This window comes from Pogona vitticeps, chromosome 8 (assembly GCF_051106095.1).
Source record: "Pogona vitticeps strain Pit_001003342236 chromosome 8, PviZW2.1, whole genome shotgun sequence".
Classification (NCBI taxonomy): Eukaryota; Metazoa; Chordata; class Lepidosauria; order Squamata; family Agamidae; genus Pogona; species Pogona vitticeps.
Window position 1 is genome coordinate 4,350,921 of NC_135790.1, and position 27,615 is coordinate 4,378,535.

The 27,615-nt window shown below is 43.4% G+C and overlaps 1 protein-coding gene across 6 annotated transcripts; it reads right to left on the reverse strand.

Moving 5' to 3' along the window:
- Positions 1-2,476: 2,476 nt before the first annotated feature.
- On the reverse strand, positions 2,477-27,448 carry LETM2 (leucine zipper and EF-hand containing transmembrane protein 2). 6 transcript variants are annotated; one of them, XM_072978920.2, is made up of 11 exons: positions 27,425-27,448; positions 16,057-16,132; positions 14,848-15,295; positions 11,344-11,487; positions 10,623-10,760; positions 8,884-9,087; positions 7,237-7,356; positions 5,894-6,004; positions 5,117-5,194; positions 4,763-4,837; positions 2,477-2,895 (listed from the first exon to the last, which is right to left on the reverse strand). In XM_072978920.2, exons 2-11 carry the CDS (start codon positions 16,101-16,103, stop codon positions 2,845-2,847), a joined length of 1,416 nt encoding a protein of 471 aa, XP_072835021.2. In that variant the 5' UTR covers positions 16,104-16,132; positions 27,425-27,448; the 3' UTR covers positions 2,477-2,844. The 6 variants fall into 6 exon arrangements, with proteins under 6 accessions (XP_072835021.2, XP_020635949.3, XP_020635945.3 ...); XM_020780290.3 differs by lacking the exon at positions 27,425-27,448 and adding an exon at positions 18,872-19,011; XM_020780286.3 differs by lacking the exon at positions 27,425-27,448 and adding an exon at positions 18,741-18,857.
- Between the last annotated feature and the right edge of the window lie 167 nt (positions 27,449-27,615).

Below are 27,615 nucleotides of genomic sequence, written 5' to 3' on the forward strand. Positions count from 1 at the left end.
CAACTAACATTTTATAAGACTAAAAAAAAGTTTTACACTCTTCTGGAGTTAGATCTCTCTCTCTCTCTCTCTCTCTCTCTCTCTCTCGTGCTGACCATATATTTGGGGGAGGCAAAAAAAGACTTATGTCCTCTTTAGCTCAAGAAACAACTTGAGCTTATCTTTGGTCCTCCAGTTTTATGTTCTGGTTGATTCCTCATCCTTCAGCTAGAGAATCGCTACTTGGTGCCAGCATAGATGGGCCGAAAGCAGAACATTCTCAAGTTTCATCCTTTTTTGCCTCCAGAGCTACGTAAGAGTTCAGGCTCGATTTGATCTAGGACCCACTAAACAGAGGAGTGAACACATTCAGGAAGAATGGGGCTATCCTTATTTTCAAAGGTCTAAATTTCTTCCACCATCAGCGGCTGTGGATCAGTTGCTGGGCAGCCCAAACAAGGAGAGGGAACCTGGTGCCATCATCTCCTGCTTATGGGCTTCCAAGGGGCACGGGTGGGCCGACGGCGGCAGCAGCAGGAGATGGGCCTTGTCTGATCTCACAAAGCTTGCCTTCTGCATACACCATCAAGGTAGCCCTGCTCACCAGTTGTGCAGTGCTCCCAGCTGCTCATGAACTAATCTTTGCGCCTGCTTGCAGAGCCGAACGTGGCCCCTCGGCAGATCAATACCTGACATGACTGTTATTGTCAGACAAGTGTTTTCCAAGCAGAGTCTGTTAAGCGTGGATATTTCTGCAGCAATTAGGGACTGCCCAGACAGGCGTGATCGATGTTAATTCTACGGAGAATTTGCTTCTAACACAGACATCAAACACTGTTTCACCAAGCTGTCCTTCCTTCCTGTCCCTTTCCCGGGAATGATCATAAGCTTCTGAGAAAGGCTTGAAAAAAGCCATCTCTTTTCAGTTTCTAGTGTAAAAAAAAAAGTGTTTTGCAGCCATGAATGACTGGAGATAGGGGTAGGCAACTGGATATCCTCCAGATGTGACTGGACTACAACTCCCATCAGCCCTGTGTGGCTGCAGTCCAGCAACACCTGGAGGGCCACCACGGCTCATTTGTACATGCAGGGTGTGATCAATGATGAGTGCCAGGCATTAGGTGGGCACAAATGGGGGATCTGACTTTTTTTTTTAAGGGCAGCTTCAACAAGGTATACAGAACAAACTCTGTTTACAGCTGCCTGTGTGAAGGTGTTTTTAAGTGGGAACAAGCTGAGCTTGCCACATGATGTGCCTAACCCAAAAAGCTCACCTTGGTGCACATAACACAATCAGGAGACACAGTGGCACATCATGGCTGTTAATTGGATGGGTCCAGCCCAGACAGAGCCCTTCAGCCAGTTTCCCAGGTGTGATGTACAAATTTTTAACATTTGTAACACACCAAACAGATGTGTTTCTAAGCAAAGGAAATGGTCCTTTTATCACAGGACCTCGAGTTTTGCAAAATGAGAGCTTGGAGTCTCCTTGGCCAATTGGATGTGTTACTGGGTTAGTCTGATTTACAAGACTGGCCCCATATGCCTAGGACAACAAATACGATTTAAATGTTACAGTAAGTTTTAAAAGAGCCAAACACAAGGATGAAAAGATACAGCCTCAAAATAGACAAGATAAGTGTTTTTGTCCCGTAATTCTTTTCTCCCATCTACCAGGGTGGCATCCTTCTAGAGACAAAGCAAAGTTATGACTAACTACCCTCCAAAAGAGAGACAGTGTCTTTTACTCTAGGTGCAAGCCTTACGCTATGCATTACTTAGCTACAGTTATGCAAGCAAAAATATGCTGAATCAGAGTCTAGTAGCTTTAGTTCACTCTTTAGGCTGGGCAGACCAAATAAGAGGATAACGATCCTACAGTCCCAAGCAGTAAAGAACTTCTAAACTCTTAATGCTTCCTTACAGCCCTCTAAGTTAAATTCAACTTTCAAAACTCAACAAAAGTAGGTAACAGAGTTGCAACTAATGGCTACGGGCTTGTCCGGTTATTTCTAGTTGAATCTGTACTTCAGATGGATTAAACTATAAAGCAGTTTCGACCCCACTGCTGTGCACTGCCATGGTGCTGGCCTTTTGTGGAGCGCACAAATGAAAATCACTGGAGTAGGACTGTCTTTTAACAAAATTTAACAGTCAGGAGAGAATAATAAGGATCTGTACGTACTACCGCAGGAAATGCAATGAAACTTGTATTGGGTTCCATCCTCCTTATGTACTAAATGGGAATCAAAGATACTACTTTAACTGCTGATTGATTTTTCCTCTGATATTGTGCCACACTGAATACACCCTTCTCCAAAAACCAGTCATTCAGAATTTACTTCCAAAGTAATATATCTAGGATCAGACTGTAAGCCAATTAAACACCCACACCATCACCTTATGGACTGACAAGCACAACATTCTATACTGTTCTCAGAAAAGTGTGTTGCACCCAAGCTGATTTTGTAAAAAAAAATATGTTAAAAAGCGGAAGTAATAACAATTCACTGCTTTACTAAAATTTTAAGAAATACAAATCTTCGCATCCGACCATGTCGCTTAAGTTACAGCTTTTCCAGTTTGTAAGATTATATACATATCTACAAAAATAAGTTAATTTACTCAGGATAGAATAGATAAAGAGGTTCCACTATATCAAAAGTGCTTCTTCTTTTTTTTTTGGCCTGGGTGAGATGCGAACAATATCACCAAGAGCAGATCAAAAAGGGAAGAGAGAGAGAGGGGACAGGAAACTGTGCGTGGAAAAGGAGCTGGTCTACAAGAATGGGCTGTAGTCTCGGCAATTTCATATCAGGGGCAGAGACATTCCTCAAGCGCCCAGGTCCTTGTTGATGGAAATAGCTAGACTCCATTAGCGCTAGCTTTGTTGCTCTGAGAAGCTTCCATCTTTGTCTAGAAGAGAGAAAAAAATACAAGTAGCCAAAGAAACCGACATACATTTCTGAAACAATGAAGCGGACGGTCCCATCCCCGAAATAGACACATCGCACACAGAACCAAGCCTCATGTGATTCCAGTGGCCCTTGTTTCTAAGTCAGTGTGTCCATGGAGAACTGCATGTAACTCGATGCTTTATATCCCTCTTGTGCTGCAGCACCTTTGAAATGTAGCCATTGATCTGTTTATTTTTTAAAAAAAATTCCTGCCTTGCTCCTTAAAAGAAGACCAGAAGCAGCTTACATTATTAAAAGACAATACAGTACTTAAAGCTGAAAACAGTAAGTATACGAATACTGAAAAGGTTCAAACAAATACCCGTCTGAGAAATCACAAACAAAAGTGATCCTAAAAACACAGTCAAAACAGTAAAGCATAAAGATTAGAGATGGAGGTATTTGTATTTGAATATTCCTGCACAGGTGGCATTCACAGCCCTCTCACCGATCCACCATGGATGGCGCGATTCTACCAATGGCACCGCAGCACACGATCCACTCGCCACGCTTCGACCTTGCGGCAAGGACTTGTCCTCCTGCCTAGAGTGGTGAGCAGATTGCGCGCTGCAGAGCCATTGGTAGAATCGCGCCGTCTTCATCCGCAGGGGGTCAGTGAGTGGACCGCCCAACCCCATGGGGCTGGACCCTCGTTATCACCACCTGTGCAGGGATATTTGGATACGAATACCCCCATCTCTAATAAGGATCCATTTCAAAATCCCACTCAGCCAGTCACTCGGGGAAATCTTGCCTGAAAAGAACAGTCTTTGCTTGCTTGCAGGAGGAGAGCAAAGATGGGGCCAGCCATAAAACTCTGCTCTGCTGATTTTATAATGGGTCAGTCTCTGGTGACTGAAAATGCACACTTGTCTTCTGGTGATGGGGGGGGAGTGCTCTGGTTTTAGCGGCATTTAGACACATGCTTCTCCTCTATTATTCGTTAATAATACTTCTTTTCCATCACCTGACAGTTCTGGCCATCTTCTTACTCCTTTACACCCCAGGCACATACCCAGTGCAAGGTGGCAGTTGTGGGGGGGGGGGCATGAGACAGGGGGTCATCACCCTGTGTTCGGAGCCAGGCTACAGCCCTGGTGCCACTGTACTGGCCATTCTATGCCTATCTTCTGGAACTCATTAAGCTACCTTTAGTGATGCTGTTCCCTGAGCAGGAGGATGTTTTTTAGGAATACAAGCCAGCATCCTTAGAATATGTGACTTTGTTTCATCAACATCATCTTAGAACTGAAGAGCTGAAAGGGACCTTATGGATCATCATGTCCCACCCCTATTAAGGAGGCACTGTGGGGAATCGAACTCCCAACATCTGGCTCCACAGCCAGAGACCTAAACCACCAGCAGTCCTTTGTTGCAATTTTATTCTAATTTCCAAAAGACAAAAAGTTGTGTTTCAAAGGGGAAAAAATGGCTGAAGTGATATGCCCCAAAGCAAGACAACCGTTTCTTCTGCCTTCATGGTAAATGTGGGCAGAATGATATAGTACCCTTCTTGTTCCTTAACTTCTATCCCAAGTAAACACAAGAGGTATCCTCTATTCTTTTGATCTCCCCCAAAACATACAGCCTCCTCTTACCTAGGGCAGAGCCCACTAAACACAACATAATTTATTTCCTCCAAATACGGGTTACCTGGAGAAGTAAAGGCTATGTAAAAGTAGACAGGACTGTGCCACAAACCTGTTACAAGATGCTGACGTTATGAAAGCCCATTTTGCTTTTTCAGACCACCAGTAATATCCTAAAATAGGGAATGGAGTGATCAGTGGGCTTACGTTGCAGTATTTACTAGAATTAAAACTCACCTCTCCTTCAGGAGGCTTGACTGATACTCCGGGAACAGGTAATTTCTCTGTTGGCTGCAATATAAATTCTTCATTCTTCAAACAATTAAGAAAAACAGAAATAAACCAAATGTCTAGACTCCTATCCAAGATTCAGGAGGAGAACTACAGCTGAACCCAAATAATTTGGTTCCCAGGAGACCTGCTCTGCAAGACAGGAAGCATCTCATGCCTTGAGGTCTCTACCAGGAGGTCCCTCTTCACAGGCGAGAGAAGCTCATTCCACCTTTGTGGAACGGGCACTCATGATGTGCACCAAATCCATGCACGATTATCCTGAAGAGGGTGCTCTCCCGCCTAAATACCACTTCTCACCTTTCTTTCCTGCACCATGGGAGCAGGATCCAAAAGCGTCTCATGATCTTCATCGTCTATTTCCTCCGTCTTCAGAGGCTAAAGAAAGGAAAACGTCACGCCGTCACTATTAAGCACGACTACATCCAATTCCGGTCATCTAGGGGAAAATTTAAGGTTTCCAGCGATGTTGACGTGGCTTTGCAGCATCCCTGTATGGTTATGTGATCACATAAGCAGGAGCGGGCATCGCTTGTGCACTTAAAGACGCTGGCAGGAAGAAAGACCCGTGGACAAGGCTTCGTAGTTGCTGGGAACAGCCACAGAAGAAGTGGCAAAACTGCAAGGACACTAAGGAGGCATTACTGATGGAGGCCACTGGAAGCATCCTTAGCAATCCTGAACCAACATCGCAGCTAACTTGTTCAAGGCTATGATTTTAGATTTGGGGGGGGGGAGGGGGGAAGAGACAGAGTTAGCAAATTCCCAAATCCTGCTTTTTCCCACACTCACAATTAAAATTGCAACCCTGTATATGCTTGCTAGATGTTGCAATAAACACACACAGTGGAATTGGCTACTGCTTATGGGATTTGTAATCCCAAACATGTGAAGGGGAAAGGCTGCCTTATAAGCAGAAAGAGACACAGACACACACACACACCCTTCCCTCTCTCAACAGTAATCCTGCTGCTCTTTTAGGAATCGCTCCATGATAACTGGCAAACTCCCAGCTTCATTGCTCACCAGGGAAACCAGGAGACGCTGCGTTTGTTTTCAAGGAACTGCTGCACTCACCTCGGCCGGAGTCACAGGAATTGGTTTGGGCTTCACTTCGGTCAAATATAAGGCACGAGAAAGCAACAACAGGGAAGGAGGAACATTTTCCTTTAGATGCAGATCGAGCCACTGGGAAAGAGATGAAAAGAGGGGGCAGGTTGTGAAAACTCAGATTTACACCACTCCATAGAACAAGACAATTTCCCAAGTCCACAGTCTCTGTAGGGTGCTGGAACTTTGGCCACCTTCTCCCTGAGACAAGCAAGCCTCCTCGTTCACATGACTGTTTGGACAGCGGCCCGGGGCTGGATCTTGGCTTGACTACCTGCCCCGTTCTTGCTTCTACCACCTGACCTGAAAAATCCTGCCCAAGTTCTTCAAGTGGCAAACCGGGAAGATCTGCCCACAGCCACTCACTCTCTGGTTGCTCCCAACAGACAGGGCAGTGGGACTATCCAAAGCCCACTGGGAGGTGCTGGCGTGCAGAGATTTAAGCAAAGCACTTATTTATTGCTATTTCGGCTCCTCTGACTTCCCATTAGCTCACAGATCACTGGCATTACCGTGAAGGGATCCTGCTGGATGGGAACAGCTAAGCTGATGGTCGACAGGACCAACCCCACCACGGCTGGGTCCAGAACTAACTTGGATAGGGTCACTCTATCCCCAAATTCCTTTCTTTTATTCTCTCCCTAATCCTATGCAGACGGCTTCTATTCTTTCCAATTGCTTAGATATAAAAAAAACCCCAAACCATTTTGAAACAGAAATAAAGGTTACCCCAGTTGGGATTCAGCCTGTAGAGCCCGAATGGGCAGCAGGAGGCCCCCAGAGCATTGCTACCCAGAAGCTCCCACCAGCCCCAGACAGAATAGCTAATGACCAGGGATACTAGCAGTTGCAATCCAAATGGAAGGATATATGTGTCCCTGATCCTCATCTAAGAGAGTAAGCACTTTGCTAGATCCTCATCCTCTTCTTAGAACTGCAGAGGTGGAAAGGGAACCAAGAGATCATCGGGTCCAGCCCCTGTCAGGGCGGAATCAAACTCCCAGCCTCCGGCTCTGCAGCCAGACATCTAAACCACTGAGCTATCCAGTCATTCTGCTCTTCAGTCTCCCTGCAGCCAACTTGATGCTTCCAAGAAAACTTCACAAGCTGGTCTCGAAGAGATTAGTTCCCTCCCATTTTCACTTCCTATCATGTGGGATCCCCTCTCGTGCTGCTTCTGAGTTTAGAGGAGGCGTGCACAGCCAGCGAGGCAGTTGCCCTGTCTATGAGTTCGGCTGCTCCCAAAGAACATGGATGCAGACGGGTTTACATCCCATACTGTTTCTCCTTAGCTAGGGTCTCGTACTTGCCTGGTTGAGCTGGTCCTTGAGCTGGTCCTCTGTAAGGCCCAAGGACCTCATTCCTCTTGTTCGGCAGGCGCCTTGCAGCTCAGAAACGCTCAAGCCATTGACCCCTTCCCTGGCAATCATCTGCAAAAAGCGAAGAGGTGAGCGTTCTTTTAGAAATGCATCCCGCATCCCTCTGGGCAAAGGGTATCCTTCAAAAGAAAGCGATGAACAGCCCCTTCAGAAAACGTGGACGGCCAGACTCAATTTCTTAAAGGAAAAGGCAATTTGAACATGATACTTCCGAGCTGTAGTTTTAAATTATAAACGGAGCTTAATTTTATGATGGGCTCATTCAAAGTCAACCATACAGACATTTAAACAATGTGCATGTGAAAACAATTGGTTAAAAGGCTGATGCTTAGTGAAAAGGTAGCAATTTCATTAAGAACCCTTTCTTTGAGTCTGCCAAATTTCAGGGGTGCACACCCAGAAGATTGGCAAAAGCTTATGTACGTCTTGAACTGTCACAGACATTGAGGCTGGGCACATTAGCAAACCCATTTGCCTGATCTAGCCTACCACCTACCGGATCAGTCTTGGTGAAGCACAACCCTCTCCGAGTAACTAGGCTGGGAGCACATGAATAACTCAAACTAAATTTTCATACTGTAGAAACCTCTCTTCTCAAAATCTGACTCCTTCCCTTTTTATAATCCTTGCCTCACTTTCAACCTCTCTGCGTGAGATGCCTCTTAATGCCGTGACTGAGCTGATCTAATTCCACCATAAGCCTGTGTTCGGTGGATTGACTCTGTGAGCTCTTCCTTCGGTTCAGCTGTTTCCCCTGCTGCTGAAAGGAGGTGGCAGCTACCTTCCCAATTCAGGGGCCTCAGAAGGCACACTAGACCACCTATGCTATAGCAGGGTAGAGTCTTGGCCATATTACATGCTGTGCATGCTGTATGTCACATTAAGCTATACCCAAGCAAATTCTATGGCATTTAACTATTCCATTGTTATGAAAGGGCCTTGTGGTGCAGCGGTTAAACAGAAGTACTGCAGTCAAGACTTTGCTCACACCCTGAGTTTGATCACTCAACCTTCCATCCTTCTGAAGTCAGTAAACTGAGTACCCACCTCCTGCAGGGGCCATGTGTAGCCTGCATAATTAAATTGTAAACCACCCAGAGTGTGCTTTAAGTATATAAGCGTCACACTTTGCTTTGCTTTACTTTTATCTGGGTAATGCATGCTTTCAAAAATACCTCCTGTACATTATTTTTTGAGTGTCTTTGCATTTTTACCCCCACCTCTTTTTCTCTTAACTGAGACATATACCCCTTCGCTATGCTGGCTGGGGCTGATACATGCTGTGGTCCGACTACTTATGGCAGATCACAAGCTGTCCTCCTCGAGTGCAGATCAACAGAGATCCATAGTCATAGGGCCTTGGAAGTTCAGAGGCATGGCTTTCTCTTCACCTTCATGGATGGGGCTGTGAAACACAAGCCAGTCAACCTCAAACACCATTCCTGATTCTTAAGACAGATGGAATAAATGGCAGAGAGGAAGGACGGATGAAGGTGGTCGGGGGGGGGCAGAGGGAGATTTAACCACGTCCGTCCCTGCAACCATGGGGAGGGGTGACAGCGAGGAGCTCTTTCTCACCTCGTCGTCTGCTTTGATAGACCGGAGCTTCATCAGAAGCTGGAAGCGGAGAAGGTTATTGGTGCCAATGGGTTGCAGTTCCAGCAACTTGCAGAGAATGACCAGCTGTGGCCGTTCCAAGTGTTCCAGCGTAAGCTCATCTTCAAAGAGCTTGGAAAACTGCATAATATCTTGGATGCTCGGGCTCTGGCCGCTGTGCCGAACCTGCACAAATCAGGAGACCTCGTGGCAGCAGGAACACACCTGTCTTCCCCCACCTCCATCCCAGAGCAGTTATGAATCCCCCTGCCCCTTAGGCAAGGTCGCTGGGCACCCAACTGCGCTATGATGGACACACTGACATCTCTTTCATTCTGCTGAGCTTTTAATAGCATTTGAAACATTTGCTCTCTTGTTTTATTTACACACACACACACGTGTTTACACAAATACACACACAAAAAAATCAAGCAACTAAAACAATACATAACTTTTAAAAAGCCCAGTAACAATTAACAAATAAACAACAACACTTTGTCATAATAATTAGGGTTAATCTGATTTCTTTACCTAAAACATAACACAGCTCTTTCATCTTGATCAGTATGGATACTTTCAGTTTTCCAATAAATATTCTGGAGACCCTTATTCCCTCCAAAATTGCAATATTTCTTATGAAGGTCAATATCCTTTCACTTTTATTATAACAAAGTTCATAGAGTTTCCTCATAGGTCCTTGAAAATATTCTAATTTACAGTACTTTTTTAAAAATTTTAGTATCACCTGTTAGTTTATCATTAATAGCTATATTCCAAATTTCATCATACCAATCAGATACAGTGGTGCCTTGCATTACGACGTTAATTCATTCCAGTGAAATCGCAGTAGAACGAAAACGTTGGGATGCGAAATAAAAAAGCCCATAGAAACGCATTAAAACCCGATTAATGCGTTCCTATGGGCTTGAAACTCACCGTCCAGCGAAGATCCTCCATAGCGTGGCCATTTTCGCTGCCCGTGCAGCGAGGAATCCGTCCCAGAAAAGAGCGGGGAGCCATTTTTTTACCCGGTGGCCATTTTGAAACCGCTGATCAGCTGGCCAAAAATCGTCGTTTTGCAAGAATCGGTTCCCAAAGAAGGGAACCGAAATTCCCCCATTGAAACCATCGTAAAGCGATCACTTTTGCAATCGCTAAAAGTTCATCATAATACGATTTCATTGTTAAACGGGGCGCTCGTCTTGCGAGGCACCACTGTACCTGAAAATCATATTTTACTTTCCCATTGTTTGCCATTATTCATCTTGCTGCAGTTAATAAAATAGAAATTAATTATTTCTTCTGTCTAGTTAGTCCCAACTAGAAAAAAAATCTATTTAAAAAATGTAATCTGTTACGCAAATCTCACTGGTCAACTTTAGCTAAGAATACAATTGGATTTAACCTTTAACAGAGTACTCATAGAATAATGGAGTTGGAAGGGGTCTAAGAAGGCCATCAAGTCCACCCTCCTGCTTAAGACAGGAATTCAAATCAAACCAGAGGGTGGCCCAATTTTCTCTTGAAGGCCTCCAGCGTTGGAGCACTCACCACCTCCTAAGGTCATGGGCTCCGTTGGTGTACTGCTCTAGCAGTTAAGTGGTTTGTCCTGATATTATTATGCATCCTGCACTCTGAGATGATCAAGAACAGATCCTGTCCCTCCTCTGTATGTCCACAAACACAAACTACAGTTTCACTCATTACTAAGATGTCTGTACCTTTTCAACATAGGAAGAGAACTGCTGAGTCGCTTCCCCTGTAGTGGCTTTGTTTCTTCTGGCCATCTCTGCAATCGTCTCCTGCAAGAATTTGGCTAATTCCAGCTTCGCACTCAGTTTCTTCCTTTGTTTTTCTTCCTTTAATACAGGTAACGGTAAAAGTGAGAAATTACTGCATGCTTTAGAACATACAGCCTGTATGTACGGTATGTGTGTACAGTATCTATTTAATTCAATTTTTACCTTGCCCATCTAGTGGCAGTTTACAATAAAAACATCCACAACACATACCAAAATTCAATAATAAACAACCACCAAAACATTAAACAAAAAAGCAGACAAGCCCCAACCTGAATTAAATTTATAACAAGATTCATGATGGCAACAGACCAACCATCAGCCATAAAAATGCAGCTCATCAAAAATTAGAGACTTTATTATTATTATTACATTGAATTAAACATGGGAAGGAGCATGAAAAGCCTGAGTTAAGAGCCAGGTCTTTACTTTTTTCCTGAAGCCAAGTGCATTTTGCACTTGCCGTCGCTCGCAAACTACCTTCAAGGGCAGCCCCACTTGATTTTACAACCTCTGGCCACTACCATCATCCTGGATCAGCCTCCCCCTTCCCACTGGGGAGACCAACGGTAACACTTGTGTCCAAAGCTGAAGGGGAAGAGCCGTGAGTGCAGCAAGATCTGAAGGTGTTTTAAACACTCACCTTTTTAGATTCCGTTTCAAAAGTGGAGGGCAACATCTCAGGAAACAGTTTCAGAAATACAGGTAACAGGAACTCCATGAATGGCACAATGATGAAGATCAAAAACGGGACAAGCCGGAAGAGATCAGCAGATGTCCTCATCAGCTGCAGAGGTAAGATGCATAAATTGAAAACATGGCATGGTCCTTAAAACCACTGAAATTGGCAGAAAAGGGTTGCTCTGAAGGCTAACTATCCAAGCGACTTCAAAAACTGCATCTCCCTCCATGAGCCTGCCCAGGTATTAAGATCATCAGGGGAGTCCTTTCTCTCCCATCACCTTCAAAGGTGCCTTTGCTGGGAGAACACAGGAAAGGGCCTTCTCTGTGGCTACTCCCAGACGTTGGAACTCCCTCCCACTGGAGGCCAGGCTGGCCCCATCCTGGCTGTCCTCCTGCAAGTAGACAAAGACCTTTCTCTTCAGGCAGGCTGTTCCTTTATAACTGGTGTCCTGAGAAGGGTTTTAAATGGACTGTTAGGTTAAGTTTTATGATACGGCCACAGACCCGAAAATGGACTGTTGTGTTCTGTTGTTTTAAACGTGTTTTAATACTGATCTTAATTACCATTTGAATATAGTACATCTTTTATTTCTTTTTAAATACATGTATACTTACCGTTTTAGCTTTTCAATACTCCTTTAGTGATGTAAGCCACCTTACATCCTTTTGAAGGATCAGATTATAATTAAACTTCAAACTAATAAACTATCATGGTATAATTATATCTAGTTAGATAGCTGGACAAATGAATGGTTGAAGATTAATGGCAAATGTAGAGAATGTACTAAGTATGAACAATTTCTATCATCACATGAAGACATGCAGAAAGATGCTTTGAGGAATAGAGTAGTAAGTAGAATATATAACCTAATTTTGGAACAAGAGGAAAAAGAGACTGAAATAGGTGGTTTGAAATCAATTTGGGAACATGATTTAAAGACAGAAATTAAAACAGAGGATTGGATAAAAATTTGGAAGATGAGAGTTTTAAGATTAATGTCAGTAAGAATAAAGGGAAAAAATTAAATTAGTTTAAGGTGGTACATGACTCTGGTGAAATTGAACATAATAAATTCAGACTATTCTAAGGCCTGTTGGAAATGTGATGAAGAAATTGGCTTGTATTATCATATGTGGTGGGAGTGTAAATTGATTCAGAAATTTTGGAAACTGATTTTTTTTGGAAATATGTGGTATATTTGGAAAAGATATCGAACTTAATTCTAAAATTGCTTTGCTGTCAATTTTTTATAAGATACAATTTGATTATTGCTCAAAGGAATTGATTTCTAATTTTATGACAAGTGCTAGAATATTAATAGCTAGATTCTGGAAAGATAAAAATGATATTAAATTAGAAAATTGGTATAACGAGGTATGGGACATTGTGTTAAATGATAAATTGACTACTGAACTTAAGATGAAAAGAGGGGAAATAAGTTTAAATATTTTTATGCTATTTGGGGTAGATTTATTGAATTTGTATTAGTGAAAGGAAAGGGGAAAGCCTCTACGCAACAATCAATACAATTTTGGAAATGAGGTTCGTAATAAAAGTATTGCTCCAAAGGGTCCTGTGGATATGGGGGTGCATGATGTTTTAGATTGTATTAGTATTTTGTATTCTTGTATTTGTTGTGGAAAGTTAAAAAAAATAAAAATAAAACAGGAATAGTGAGAACAATCACAATATCAACAGCAATTAGGCTTGATCATATCAAAGAGAGTTATGAAAATTAGTGCCTTACCAGTCCAGCATAAAGGACAAGCAACGATTTCCAGGCCCAGCACAACACCACATTACATTCATTCAGTCTTTATTATGGTCATTGACCAACATAGCCACGTTACATAAACTAAGCTCTGTTAATCTTGTCCGCCGAAACTTTGGAACTGCCTCCTCCCGCCCCTCTTCTCCAATACAAACATAACAAGTAGCAAGAGCTAGCTTAAAATATGGAAGCAAAAACAATCCTCCTGTTTCCTTCTCACCAACATTGCTGAAGGAAAGGGGGAACCACGTAAACCTAGGGGTTGTTATAGGTTTTTTTGGGCTCTTTGGCCGTGTTCTGAAGGTTGTTCTTCCTGACGTTTCGCCAGCCTCTGTGGCCGGCCTCTTCAGAGGACAGCACTCTGTGCTCTGGTGTAGTTGGCTTGGGAGTGGAGTATTTATGGCTATGAGATAGGCTTTTGTCTTTTTCTGTAGATGGGTGATGAAATTCTAGAAGAAATTCTAGTTCTTGCTGTCCTCTGAAGATGCCAGCCACAGAGACTGGCAAAATGTCAGGAAGAACAACCTTCAGAACACGGCCACAGAGCCCGAAAACCCCACAACAACCATCAGATCCCGGCCGTGAAAGCCTTTGCGAATATATTAAGCCTAGGGGCTTTGGACCACACACACATGCAACAAAACAGACCATTTCAACGTGGCATCTGAGAATACCCTCACCGTATAATCTTACATAATTTTATTGTTCTCTTTCAAGATGTGCAAAGAATGTCACATTCCCCCCCCCCACACACACACACACAGACACACAGAGGACAACAACATGCATGTGTTGGACAGAAATTGGGGATTTCACATTGAAATAGAAACGGGCAGCAAGGCCTCTTCCACGCTTTCCCTTTTAAGAGCAAATCCTGCTCCATCTGCTAGGCAAGACAACAGCACCATAGCTCTGCCCACAGTCACTTGGCTAAGGGGCTTGGGAGGGCAGATAGAAAAAGAGGATATTCTCGGAGTTGCAGCTCTGCTTCCTCAGTGCCTTCCCCATCCCTAGCATCAACCTGTTTTGTTCACTGTTTGAAAGTCCAAATGGACCAGAAGCCCATGTTTTCTATAACAAGCTGCTGGATAACTCAGTGGCTTAGGGTTCTGGCTGCAGAGCCAGCGGTCGGGAGATCGATGCCTCCACTGTGCCTTCTTGACAGGGGCTGAACTCGATGATCCCTTCCAGCCCTGCAGTTCTAAGACAGCAATAAGATTAATATCCATCAGGCGTGTCTGGCCGAAAAGTTAGGTTGCCACTGGCAGAGCGGGGAACCCGTAGCTTGCACAAGGGCCATCGCTTTCTAGAAACAGAGGGAAGATGGGAACATAGTCACGCCCAGGGTAGCTGGATTCCCAAGGGGCAACAGGTCCTGGGCAGCACCGTTTGAACCACCAAAGCAAATGCCGTGCCCTTATTGGTCTAGGGAAGAAGAACTTGGAAAGAGCACATCAACCAACCATAGCACAAGTCCTGCCTGTACCTTTATTAGGCAGGCTGACCGACCAACCAACCAACCAACCAACCAGCCACCCAGGGCTTAGGAGGGTGGGGGCCTTCTGGCGTCACAGGGGCCCAAAGGAGAGGTTGTTTGCTCCGTCCAGTCGGAAGGAACCACTGCCAGCAAAAATCCACTCAGTGACACTCGTTACTGTGCCAGCGCTCGTACAAGGAAAGAGAGTGCTCACCCGTCGTCTCTCCCTGCGAGTGAGGATTTGCCCGTGTAACAGCCTCCACACCATCCTAGCAGCAACTTGCGTGTCTATCCAAAGCAAGTGAAATCCATTATAGTAGTGCTTCAGTTCCTCGACAACCCTCTGGCGTAATGACCTCCTGGCAACCTCCATCGCCTGGTCCCCTCGACCCTTGGTCCCCTCACCCTCCGTTTTGGCAGTACTTTCATTGGGTGGAGGCTTGTCCTGAAGCTCTTGGTGCCAAGAAGCAGAGGAGTGGAGCATTCGCGTCGGCTTGCTCAGCAAGTGAGGCGACGCAGCGCCTGGATGCGTGCAACCAAACAGCGGCTGGCCCTCAGAGTCCTTCAGGTGTGCCCGGCTAACATGTGAATCCACCAGCTGAACAAAGGCAGCCGACGGAGAAAATGGAGAGAAGCTGGAGTGTACAAGCAGATGAGGTCCCCTGGAAGAGAAAACCAACTTTGTCATTCACAGAATAAAATACAGTAGTCTCCCCCCCACCGCCGTATCTGTGGGGGGATGAGCTCAAAGTCAGACCCCGGAATATGCCGAAAAACACAGATTATAGTAAATGCTATTTTAATAGTGAATGCTATACATAGCCTGAATAGTGAATGCTACACAGGGCCTGGCGTGCTCTGGTTCATGGGGTCATGAAGAGTGGGACACGACTTAATGGCTAAACAACAATAATACATAGCATGGTCTCTGGCTTATTCTAGCGGCCAGTTGTGCTAGTTTCACCTTTAGAAATTCATTAAAAGCATGGCTCTTTAGGCAGGCCTTCCCTCCTGTCAATACTTGACTTTATTTTTATTATAATTTTCTGTTTTCCCATCTTGAGCATTACTAAGCATTACTAATCACTATTGTTTTGAATTGTTTTTAACTGTTTTAGCTTACAATGTTTAATGAAACCCGCCCAGAGTAGACTTTGTCTAAAAGGGTGGGATAGAAATTTAATAAATATATAAATATTTTTCTTTTAATATTTTCAGACCACAGATAAGTGAATCAGCGTGAGGGTCATGGGCCTTGACCTTGAAATGTCAAGACTTTTAAAATAAATTCCAGTTAGTTTTTCAAAAGCAGTTTCTTCTGATAACCCAGACATGTAACAACAAGGCACTTTTCATACCTTTGAACAACTGAGCCACCCCTATTTTATAATCCACAGAAATAAATTTAAGATTGATTTCTTACCTGGACCGAGCTACCGCAAGGAATATGTTGCAGCTGTAAAAGGCCATGGTCTCTTGGAGTCTGGTTTGGTCTATGGCTGAGCGCAAAGAAAAATGTTCAGTTGACTACTGCTGTTCTATAACAGTGATTTACCTAAGCCAATAGAGCAGTGTTCCTCAACCTTGGGCCTCCAGATTTCCTTGGACTACAACTCCCAGAAGCCTTCACCACCACCTCTGCTGGCTAGGATTTCTGGGAGTTGAAGTCCAAGAACATCTGGAGGCCCAAGGTTGAGGACCACTGCAATAGAGCAACAAACAATGTAAGTGGAATGTCACAAAATAGGTACAGACACCACAACGGGTTAGCATGTTAAACATCAGACCTGGTGGATAGTTCAGTGGCTTAGGTCTCCGGCTGCATAGCCAGAGGCTGGGAGTTCAAGTCCCCACTAGGCCTCCTTGACAGAAGCTGGACTCAATGACTGCTAGGGTCCCTTCCAGCTCTGCCATTCTAAGAGTATAAGATTTCTGGAAAATATTAGTGAAAGTTTAAAAAAAAAGAAGAAGAAAGCATCCTAGGATCTTTGCCCTTCTGCTCATGTTGCTGAAGCAGGAATCACAATAATTCTCAGAAGCTGTGTTCTTGATACTCCTTGTGACAGAGAAAATTTCTGCAAACAGACGTTTTTCCCCATCACATTCAGTAACCAAGGAGTGGGAGGACCTTCTATGCATGAACTGAACACTTCTCTAAGGACCACCTTGCTACATCCAACCTATGATAATGTTATCCAGTAGTCATCCAGATGCCTAGAGAGGTTCACAAGCAGGACACAAAGGTGACACTCTTCACCTGTTACATCTATACAGGAAGCAGCTTTATACCAAGTCAGATAACTGTAAATACCGTTGTCTGACAGAGGGATTCAAATTCGGTCATGGACCCTGTTAACCTCGAATGCATACTAATGTCTGTTAAATGAACTAACCTCTGTGGATGTTTATAACCTTCTTTTTAAAGCCCAGCTAATCTAGAGGCTTTGCATCAGTGAAGCTACTTAAGTTATTATTTACTTTCTTTATGTAACACTCATTAACACAAATTTGTCTGGATGGTTCACAACACATGTTAAAAAAAAAGAAGTGTGTTTCCAACATAGAAAAAGCCTAATTACATAGAATAGGCTTGTACGACCCTACCGCAGAATACTTCTCTAACATATGATGATTTTAGCCGACTTGCTGACTCAAGCAGAAGATACCTTTAGAATCTAAAAAGAAACTCAACATAAACAAACAGCCCATACAGTGGTGTAAACCAAAAACAATATTCTTCCACAAGAAATAAAATCCCAATAAGTTAAGTAGATAGCAAAAGAACTGAGCTTTGAAAACAATTAAACATTAGCAAAGGCACAGAAAATTACACACAAACACAGCCCTTTTTTTGAGGCTTCATAACTGGAAGTTTACAGAAGTCAAATTCAACAGAGACAAATGTGACATATTTTATGGGAAGAGATAACAGTCCTTTTTAATAAGAATCACAAATATAAAGCTCAAATAAAGTACTCTGAACACTTGAAAGTGATATAATTATGTTGAATTACCAAATGCTCATTTTCTTATTAGGAACGAGACTCTCACATCACCAGCTGCTTTGCCTACCAGCTAATGGTCTGTACCCCAAATCATCTGCTATCCCAAGCTTTCAGATGAGGCTTTGATTGACAGGGTTTTAAGGGATGCCGAGCAGGGAAGACTGGGGAAGCTCAGGAGGGGTTGTGTCCCAAAACAAAAGAAAAAAAATGTTTAAAAGGAATAGGCGCAACCTCTTTTAACCATTAGCCCTGCTGTCTAGGAACAAACAGAACCTCAGCATACAGACTCACCACCAGATCCCTGCAATCTTTTATCTGGTCCTCAGAACCCCCAAGGGCTGCCTAATAATAAGTCTCAGTCGCCGAGCCGATTCTGACTCATGGAAATCCAGCCAAGGTGTTCTAGGTAGGTACAAAGTACTCTGAAGCGGCTTACCAGTCCCTCCTTCTGAGGCCGTGTAGCCTGCCCAAGGCCAAGTGGCAGGACACGCAAACCCATCAGCCCCACACATACATACATACATACATTCAAACACCCGCGCACACATGATCAGTCTCCCTTGGCACAGGGGAAGCTCCCTCTGCCGGAGAATTGCCTCGATTTTCGGGGTTAACACTAGCACTCCAGGCAGCCCCTCCCCTGAAAGGCCAGAGTCCTAAGCTGGAAACCCCCTCACAGAAGGCTCCCCTGCAAGAGAGAAGCAGACATAACGCCACCAATGCACGTGTGAACCTGAATACACGGATCTATTTACCCCTGCAGATGTACCTTTATACAGATCTAGCCGACACAAACGTCTGTATTCCATAGATACATACACACACACACACACACAGAGAGACAGAATCCATCTCCCTTGGCACAGGGGAAGCTTGGCAGGACATGCAAACCCATCAGCCCCTCCACACACACACGATCCGTCTCCCCTGGCACAGGGGAAGCTCCCTCGACCTCCTGGCTTGCTAGCACTCCAGACAGCCCCTCCCCTGAAAGGCCAGAGTCCTAAGCCGGAAACCACCTCACAGAAGGCTCCCCTGCGAGAGAGAAACAGACATAACGCCACCAGTGCACGTGTGAACCTGCATACACGCATCTATTTACCCGTGCAGATGTACCTTTATACAGATCTAGCCGACACAAACGTCTGCATTCTATAGATATAAGTGGCTATTTACACCTAAAAGAGAAAAACAATAAGTTTCTTTTTAAAAAGCCAGGTGGTTTTCGCTCACCTTGTTCCCAGGGATGCGGCCCTCTCCCTTCCCCTCCCCCACCCACCCAAACACAACGGGCCCCCTTCCGTCTCTTCCTGAAGCTCCGGATGTTCCCATCAGGCCCTGCGCCACCAGGAAACAGGGGAGGAGGAAAAGAGCTGCTCTACCACCAACCCCTCAGACTCTCTATTTCCTTCCTCGCGTGGGAAGGAGGAGCTGTTGGGGCCGCAGCCAATAGGAGCCGGGTGTAAGGCAGGGGGCGGGGCTTAGGAAGCGGAGCCAAAGGATACCGTTCGCAGTTCTAGCGCGGCTTGTATGCGGGCCAAAGAGTTAAGGTAGACTGAGATGCGACCCGGCAACTTCGTGTTCTTTTAGCTCTTTTTCTGAATCCAGAAAAAACACTTGAAAAACAGGAAGTAACAGTAATATTGCTGTCAAGGAGACTTGGTGCAAAAAAGGCACACTCTTCGTCTTGCTCCTGTCATGCCACAGAAATTTGCGGCACACTTGAAAATTCTGACATTTATTATAGCCTGAGCTTTCCTGGATACACAGAACTTAAGTGCAGAAATATTAAGCAGTGGCAATTGCAAGGAATCATCCTCGCACTTGGTAGGGCGATGAGACGTTGCATCCTGTCACAAATCTCTGGCGAGATGCTGGAAAGAGCTTTTGAAAACATGCTGTATTTAAAACCGTCCCCTGTTCACTGCATGCATCTCAACCCACTATATATACTGCATAATGTATCTCTTGCTCCTGTTCTGCCTTCAGGGACTGTGTGTGCCCTCAAAATCTGGCGCTATAATAAAGCATGCTGCTTAAAAATACAGCAAATCTGTAATAAACCTGTCAGGTGTGAGGCCGTGCTGTTGTTTTTGCTGCAAAATATTTAACACCAGGCAGAACTTTTGAAATTAGCCCTTTCATAGTTGTACAGTATAGATAGAAGACTGAATTTAAGCGAGTCTCGTGTGTTCCTCCTGGAAAATGGTAGTATCCAAAACAATTTTATGCTTTTTTCCCCTATTTCATGTGAAAAAGGGCTCTGTGTTAAACATAGTTTGTGTTAAACATTTTAAAAACAGCCTTGCAAATTCCATTTCCTCGTATGTTAAGAGAAAAGCTGTAGCAGTGAGGAAGTGCCTTTATAACAGATGTGTGAAGGATTTCGTTCTCCATGTTACAGCTAAGAGTTGAACTTAGTATGGTTTTGGACATCTCACCAAATATCCACCCCATAAAAGCATAAATCGGGCTTCCAATATAAGATCCTGGGTGTTGCTCATGAGGTAGCAATGCTGGAAGGATAATGGTATTATTGCATATTATGCTGTTGTTCTAAACTGTATACTTTGCATTCAATAGCTTTTTGACTTTTGTGGCTTTTGCTTCTTACTGTAGAACAATCAGGAGATAACTGTACTGTATTTGAACGATATCAATCAGATTTCATTGAAACCTTCTGAAACATCATTCAAATACTGGCAAAGGGGTCAGGTATATTTTATCTTTCTAGTTGTTCAGTCTATTTCTAAGAGACTAATACTCATGTAGTATTAAAGTTTTGCTTCTCCGTTCAAATGCTGTGGTTAAAAAGTATACATATTTACCTTACATAAACATTAAATGTAATTTCATTGACTTATATCTATACATTCCTTCTATGATTTTTTCCAGTCAGTATTTTGCAGAATATACTTCCATTTAATATGATGTCCAGGCTAGCTAGAAGCAGTCTGTGTGGCCTTGGGTAAGCTGTACAGTCCCAGAGCATCCCTTGAAGATGGGAATGGCAAACGACTTCTGAGTTTCCTCTACCTGGAAATCCTGAAAAGAGTCACCATCAGTCAGAATTGACTTGACAGCACCAGATTATTATTAATAGGGTCTGCAGAATGACAATACATGTACTGTATTTTTCGCTCCATAAGATGCACCTCTCCATAAGACACTCCAAATTTTTAGGAGAAGAAAACAGGAAAAAATAATGTTTTCTTTGCTCCATAAGACACACAGACTTTCCATCCCCCTGTTTTGTGGAAAAAAAGTGTGTCTTATAGTGTGAAAAATATGGTAATCATATAGGGTTGTGTTGGTTTGGTTTTTTTTAATGACCTGTCAAATTCTGTTTTGAGCTCTGAATGTTTGTAGTTTGCTAGGTTTCTGTTTGGGGAAAAAATGTAGAGTTTTAATGAATGGGTTATAAAGCATTTAACAAATCAGTCGTAAAGAGAAGACGCTAATAGCAAAACTGATGTGGCTCATTCTAAACCCAGATGCCTTCTAGATGTGTTTTATGAAGCACCTGAGCAGTTTAAACTGCATGAAACAGAGTGAATTTTATCAAGAATGTGCGACGCCATGGTTCCTGATCCATGAGGTTTCCCACACTTCACAGCACCTGAACCGTCAGGACAAAAAGGAAGCAATTGGAAGTAGTGGGGCTTTTGTAATCCTTTTTTTTTTTTTTTTTTTTTGCATACTTTCCAAGAACAATAAGTGACGTTCATGGAACAGAAAGAGTATTCCCTACCTAGAATCTTTTTTTGGTTGACACTGGGCAGAGATTGCTGAAAACATAAGGGTAACGTTTTGCTGCTTGACTTTGACTCTAATAACAAAGGCTTAACACTGTAAGTGCAACTTGATGTAGGATAACTGCACCTCTTTTGCAGTGAAGCCTTTTAGATATTTTGATTGTTATGTGGGTGTCTGTCCTCATTTAATGAGTGATCGTCATGGTGATGGGACAGAGACCGCTTGGGTCGCCTTGATGGGCGACCTACGCTGGGATCTGGACAAGGGGAGTGTGTCCCTGTTGGTTCTACTGGACCACTCGGCAGCTTTTGAGACCATTAACCCTGGTATCCCTCTGGGCCATCTCTCTGGGATGGGGCCTGGAGGCCCTGTTTTACAGTGGCTCCAGTCCTTCCTGGAAGGGAGAACTCAAGAGGGTGGTGCTGGGGGACTCCTGTTGGACCCCCTGTCTATTGGCCTGTGGGGTCCCTCAGGGTTCTGTTTTGTCCCCTATGCTATTTAACATCGACATGAAACCGCTGGGAAAGGTGGTCCAGAGTTTTGGAGTTCACTGTCACCAGTCTGCGGATGACACCCAACTCTATCTCTCCATTTCATCGAAATCCAAGGAAGCTGTTTCGGTTCTAAATCAGTGTCAGTCATGGACTGGATAAGGGTGAATGAGCTAAAATGTTACCCAGAAAAGACAGAGGTGCTCCTTGTCAGTCAAAAACCAGATCAAGGAATAGGGATGTAGCCTGGGCTGGATGGGGTTACCTCGTCTCGTTTAGTCGTGTCCGACTCTTCGTGACCCCATGGACCAGAGCACGCCAGGCCCTCCTGTCTTCCACTGCCTCCCGGAGTTGTGTCAAGTTCATACTGGTAGCTTCGATGACACAGTCCAACCATCTCATCCTCTGTCGTCCCCTTCTCCTCTTGCCGTCACACTTTACTAACATCAAGGTATTTTCCAGGGAGTCTTCTCTTCTCATGAGATGGACAAAGTACTGGAGCCTCAGATTCAGGATCTGTCCTTCCAGTGAGCACTCAGGGTTGAGGATGGGGTTACACTCCCTCTGAAAACACAGGTCCGCAGCTTGGGGAGTGTTTCTGGATTAATCTCTGAGCCTGGATGCCCAGGTTTCAGCAGTGGCCTGGAGTTCCTTTGGATAGTTAAAACTGGAGCACCAGCTGCACCCATTTCTCCAGAGATTCAATCTGGCCACGGTGACACATGTCCTAGTTATATCTCGTCTGTAACACACTCTACATGGGGCTGCCACTGGAAAGTGTTCGGAAACTTCACAGGGTCCAAAATTGTTAACTGGGGCTGGTTACAGGGAATACTGTATATAACTCCCTGTTACAGCAACTCCACTTGCTGCTGATCCATTTCTAGGCACAATTCAAAGTGCTGATTTTAACCTATAAAGCCCTAAATAGCCTGGGTCTGATCTACCTCAAAGACTATATCTCCCATTATGAGACTGCTCGGGTGATATGATCATCGGGAGAGGCCGTTCTCTCCATTCTGCCACCCTCACAGGTGTGCTTGGTTGGGACATGGGAGAGGGACTTCTCTGTGGCTGCTCCTAGACCCTGGAACTCCCTGCCTCTGGAGACCAGACTGGCCCCATCTTTGCTGTCCTCCTGCAGGCAAGCAAAGACCTTTCTCTTAAGGCAGACTTTTCCTTAATGTCTGGTAATCTGAGAGGGATTTTAAATGGACTGTGTGCTCTGTTGTTTTAAAAGTGTATTAATATTGATCACAGTTACCATTTTAATATAATACTCATTTAATTCTTTTTTAATATTTATGTTCTTATGGTTTTTAGTTTTAAATACTAGGTTTTTTTAATGATGTAAGCCACCTTGGGTCTTTTTAAGGAGAAAGGTGGGATAAAAATATTTTAAATAAATCAATGATAATAAATAAATTATCTCGTGAGTCACGTGCTGGCCATTGCTACTGCTACTGTGTGCGCTGTCATGAGTATGATGGTGATAATAAGGTGAACTGGAGGAGAGTACGTTTTGTACCACAGGCATTACAATTATAACGGGGTTTTTTATTAATGTTCCAGGGTCTCCTCTTTTAAATGCTAAGAAGGAACTAAGCCTAGTGTATCTTAGAAATACGCAAAAGGAAACTGCCGTTGGAAAAGCATCCTGCTGAGAAAAATGGTATGTAATGCCAAATTAAATTTGACAATTTCTTAGGTACCACAATACACTCTTGTGTTTGTGCTGCAAAGGTCTGTCTTAACTTCATTCCATCTTCTGTTGCCTATTGGCAGAAGTAAATGAAATCATGTAGATCAGTCTAGCACGGATCTGCTTCTCCACTTCAGGACTCTATTCATACCTCCTTGGGAGTAAGTCTGAGACTTCTCTGAAAACTTAATGGGACTCACTCCCAAGGAGGTGTGAATAAAGAGGATACAGGAAGGTTGAGAAATCCCAAGCCATTTAATGTGTCATTTCATAAACACACATCTCAACAGATTAAATATTAGCCAAGGTTTCTTAAGCCATTACCCAATGTGATATTGTGTTGTATACTATTATTTTCTTTCCCAGCGAAGCAGACCTACCCTTTCAGAACAAGGCTCAAAGGTAAAGTCTGTCATTCTCTACATCACCGCATGTTCTTTTTCCTTTTGATTCCTTTCATCATTGTTGCTGTTTACAGGACCAAGCCTCAAAAGAACTGAATACCAAACAGCAGTCTTAAACCATGACTAGGTGTGAAATGAAACCAAATACCACTATCCTTTTATCTTGGAGCCTTGGATAAATGCTTACTGTGTAGTGTCTGTCTTTTCCCTCATGTCTGAAGAAGTGGGTTTATTCCACGAAAGCTTACATTGAAGTACAGCAGTTAGTCTTTAAGGTGTCTGTGTCAAACCATGTGTTTTTAACCCGTCCAGCTTACATATTATGTTTCAATAATATCAATAAATGGGAGAAGGTCTCTAAAAAAGGATAACTGAAGAAAGTCTTTTATAGCTCCTTTTTATTTTTGATGGGTTTCTATATTTTAATTCAATGAGTCTTGCGATCATCCAATTCTTCAAGAACTCAGATAAAACAAATTAGTTGTGTGCCGTCAAGTTGGAAACAACTTATAGCAACCCTTATAGCTTTCAAGGTAAGTGGGATATTTTAAGGGTGTTTTTACCACATGCATTCCCCCAGAGACTTTCTATGGCTGAGTACGGATTTAAACCCTGATTTCCAGAGTCTTTGTCCATCACTTTATCCACTACACCACGATGGATACCTTCAGATAATACAAGCACTCTGTTTATTTGGTTGTGCCGGAGACTACATTGCATAAGATAGAAATTTGAAGACCCAGCCTCCGTTGTATAAATCTTCCACAGAGCTGTCTTCTTTCTCCGCTACTTTATCATGTTTCATTAGTTGATAATGCTTGTAAAGAAGCATTGCTGCTTTCATACGTATCCTAATCCACACTGCTATTTATTTTAGCCACCATTGTTGCTGCTTGCAAATAAATTTCAAGGTCCCCCCCCCTTCATAGTGCCCAGGCAAGAGATTTAATTCCCAAGTGTATTTACTTCAGACACTTTGCATGTGAGCAAAAGCAGATTGAATTGCTAATGATTTCCTGTGTATTTTCCATCCAATATTATATTAGAAACTATTGTATGTATTGTAATCTCTTGCTAGGACTGCCAAAACCCAGTATCTAAAATCAGAACCTGAGACAGAAGCTCTAATCAATCCTCCAGAATCTCCCTGTTTCCCCGTCTTTGCACAATGCATTGGTAATTAAATGCAGTTTGTTCATAATTAAAGGCATTTTCCACATATCAGCCCTGTGTGTGTACACGTTTAATTGAAATGATGTAGATTGATGTGCTACAAATGAGAAATCTGAATCCTGACTTGCTATCTTGTCTGTATCCTATCAGAGGCATGTATTTCTAATGTCAGCTCACATCGCAAGGAGGAAAAGATCTGATTCATGTGTTCAGCCATTTGTTTCTATACTATTTCAAAGAGGTATGTGATCAGCATTACTTATGACAGCTCTGCTCGCCGCCAACAATACTGATTTAGGTTGCAACCCTCTGAAATCAGTGGGGCTTAAAACACATTTAAAATGTTACTTTTCGAAATGTAAGCCTTTTTTTAAATCCACAGCACCAGGCGGATTGCAATAAACTTGATTATGCACACTGCAAACCAATATTTTAAAAGTGAAAACTGTTAAATCTTTTGCCTCCTCTTCTCCTCCAAATTCTTTTGTTTCGTTTCAAGCCTATTTGCCCGGAAGAACTTCCTCTGGTCTGACCCCAGATATAGCCCTCCAATTACCTCTTCCTCAGTAACAGAGACTGCCCGCCCATGCGCCACCAAGCTGATCGGAACTGCTGGAGCACAAACTCTTCTTGAGCCACTCCATTGATAGGCTGACCCATTTCACCCACCAAAATTCTATCGGCCCCTCTGTGCAATAGCTTAAAGGGTACGCCAATGCATCAATATGCTTCCTTGTCCCCAAGTCCTGGGATGCAGTCGTTCCACTTTATTCTACTCTTGGGTTATCTCATGTGCCATCAAGTCGATTTCAACACTTGGCAACCCAAGCAGGGTTTCCAAGGTATGTGAGATATGTAAGGAGTGGATGTACCAGTGCCTCCACCATCCCAGTGAGCTTTCCGAGTTGAGCAGGAATTTGAACCTAAGTCTTCTGCATCCTAGTCCAACGCTCTACCCCTGACGCTACATTGGTTCTATTCTACTCTACTTCAACCTAATTACCAATACATTCTTACATTCAAAGGAATGCCAGAGCACAGAAATGTTCACACACAGAGAGAGACCAGGCTTGCATATTTGCTCCAAAGTCTGCTTCCAGTGGATCTCCCTTGGAGTAAAATGGGCACAGGATTGCAGCTGGAGCTGCTGCACTCCTCAGAGCGATTTGTTATTCAAGTGCTGAGGGGCGTCAGTCCTGAAGTCTCTTACATACATAACGAACATCCGAGGTTGCCATTTAAGTAAAAAAATATTATTTATTCCATCACTGTTTATTGTCAACATCGCCTCTCTTTCAAAGAGGTAGTTTTAAAAAGCAAACAATTCAAGCCAACAAGAACTATTAGTTTCCACTCTCAAGTCTATAACAGTTTGCCTGTTAGCTGCATTACTTGAATAAAGAAGGCCCAGCCTCTGTGCATCCTGTAAGCAACCAAGAATTCAAACCAAAATGTAAATGAAAAATTAGATTTCCCCTGGGGACAAATAGGAGTTTCTTTTTGCATTAGTCTGTTCTGTTCTGCTATTTTTTTTTTGCCCCCCAGGACGATAGATCAGCCGGTGGTGTGATACAGCCAGCCCTAACAATTAAAAAAAAAATTCCAAAAGCCAACTGCATAATTCATAAAAAATGTCTACAAAATAATAACTGCAAAAATAATAACAAAATAGTATCATCATAAACATATCCAGAAGTTTCACACAGTACTATAAGCAGTTGCAGATTTCAGAAATAACACCATCAGAGCTACAAAAAACAGTAATTATTAGGGACAGCATATCTAGTATTGCACCAATACTTAACAGATACTTAGGTTTTTGGTTAAAAATTGTATCTGCTATATAGTACCAGTCAATGATTTTATGATTTTGATTGACTGTGCCTGGTGCTTTTTAAACAAACATATTAATAATATTACTATTACTAATACTACTAATAATAATACTAATACTAATACTATTACTATTACTACTACTGCTGCTGCTGCTGCTAATTAATAATAATAATAATAATAATAATAATAATAATAATAATAATAATAATAATAATAATAATAATAATAATAATAATAGGTATTGCTCTAAACAGGGATTTTGCAAATTGGCCAGAGTAGCTACCCCTTTCTCTCTCTCTCTCTCTCTCTCTCATTCTCTCTCTCTCTCTTTAATAAATAGGTATGGAAGAGGGGGAAGGAAAACCAAGCCCCAGACCCTCCTTCCCCCCTTCCACAGCCCGTCTAACCCGCTCGCCAACGTTACCAAGCCTTCAGCGGCTGGCTGGTCCACAGGAGAGAGCAGGCGGCTGGGGGGACTACGACTCCCAGCATGCCCCGGTGCTCGGCGCCGCGGCCGCGCCCGCCAATGAGGGCCGCTTTTCCCGGCGCGGCCTGTGTGGGGGAGCTTTGTGCGCGTGAGGCGACGGCGGAGGCGGAGGCGGAGGCCGCGGGAAC

Bases quoted from the DNA above. Each gene is read 5' to 3' on its own strand.
- LETM2 (XM_078379660.1), bottom strand. From the start codon at position 18,447: ATGGAATACAGACGTTTGTGTCGGCTAGATCTGTATAAAG. The intron at 16,133-18,407 runs GTACATCTGCAG...CTTTGCGCTCAG, and splicing joins TCGGCTAGATCTGTATAAAG to CCATAGACCAAACCAGACTC. The intron at 4,838-5,116 runs GTGAGAAGTGGT...AATTGTTTGAAG, and splicing joins CCATGGTGCAGGAAAGAAAG to AATGAAGAATTTATATTGCA.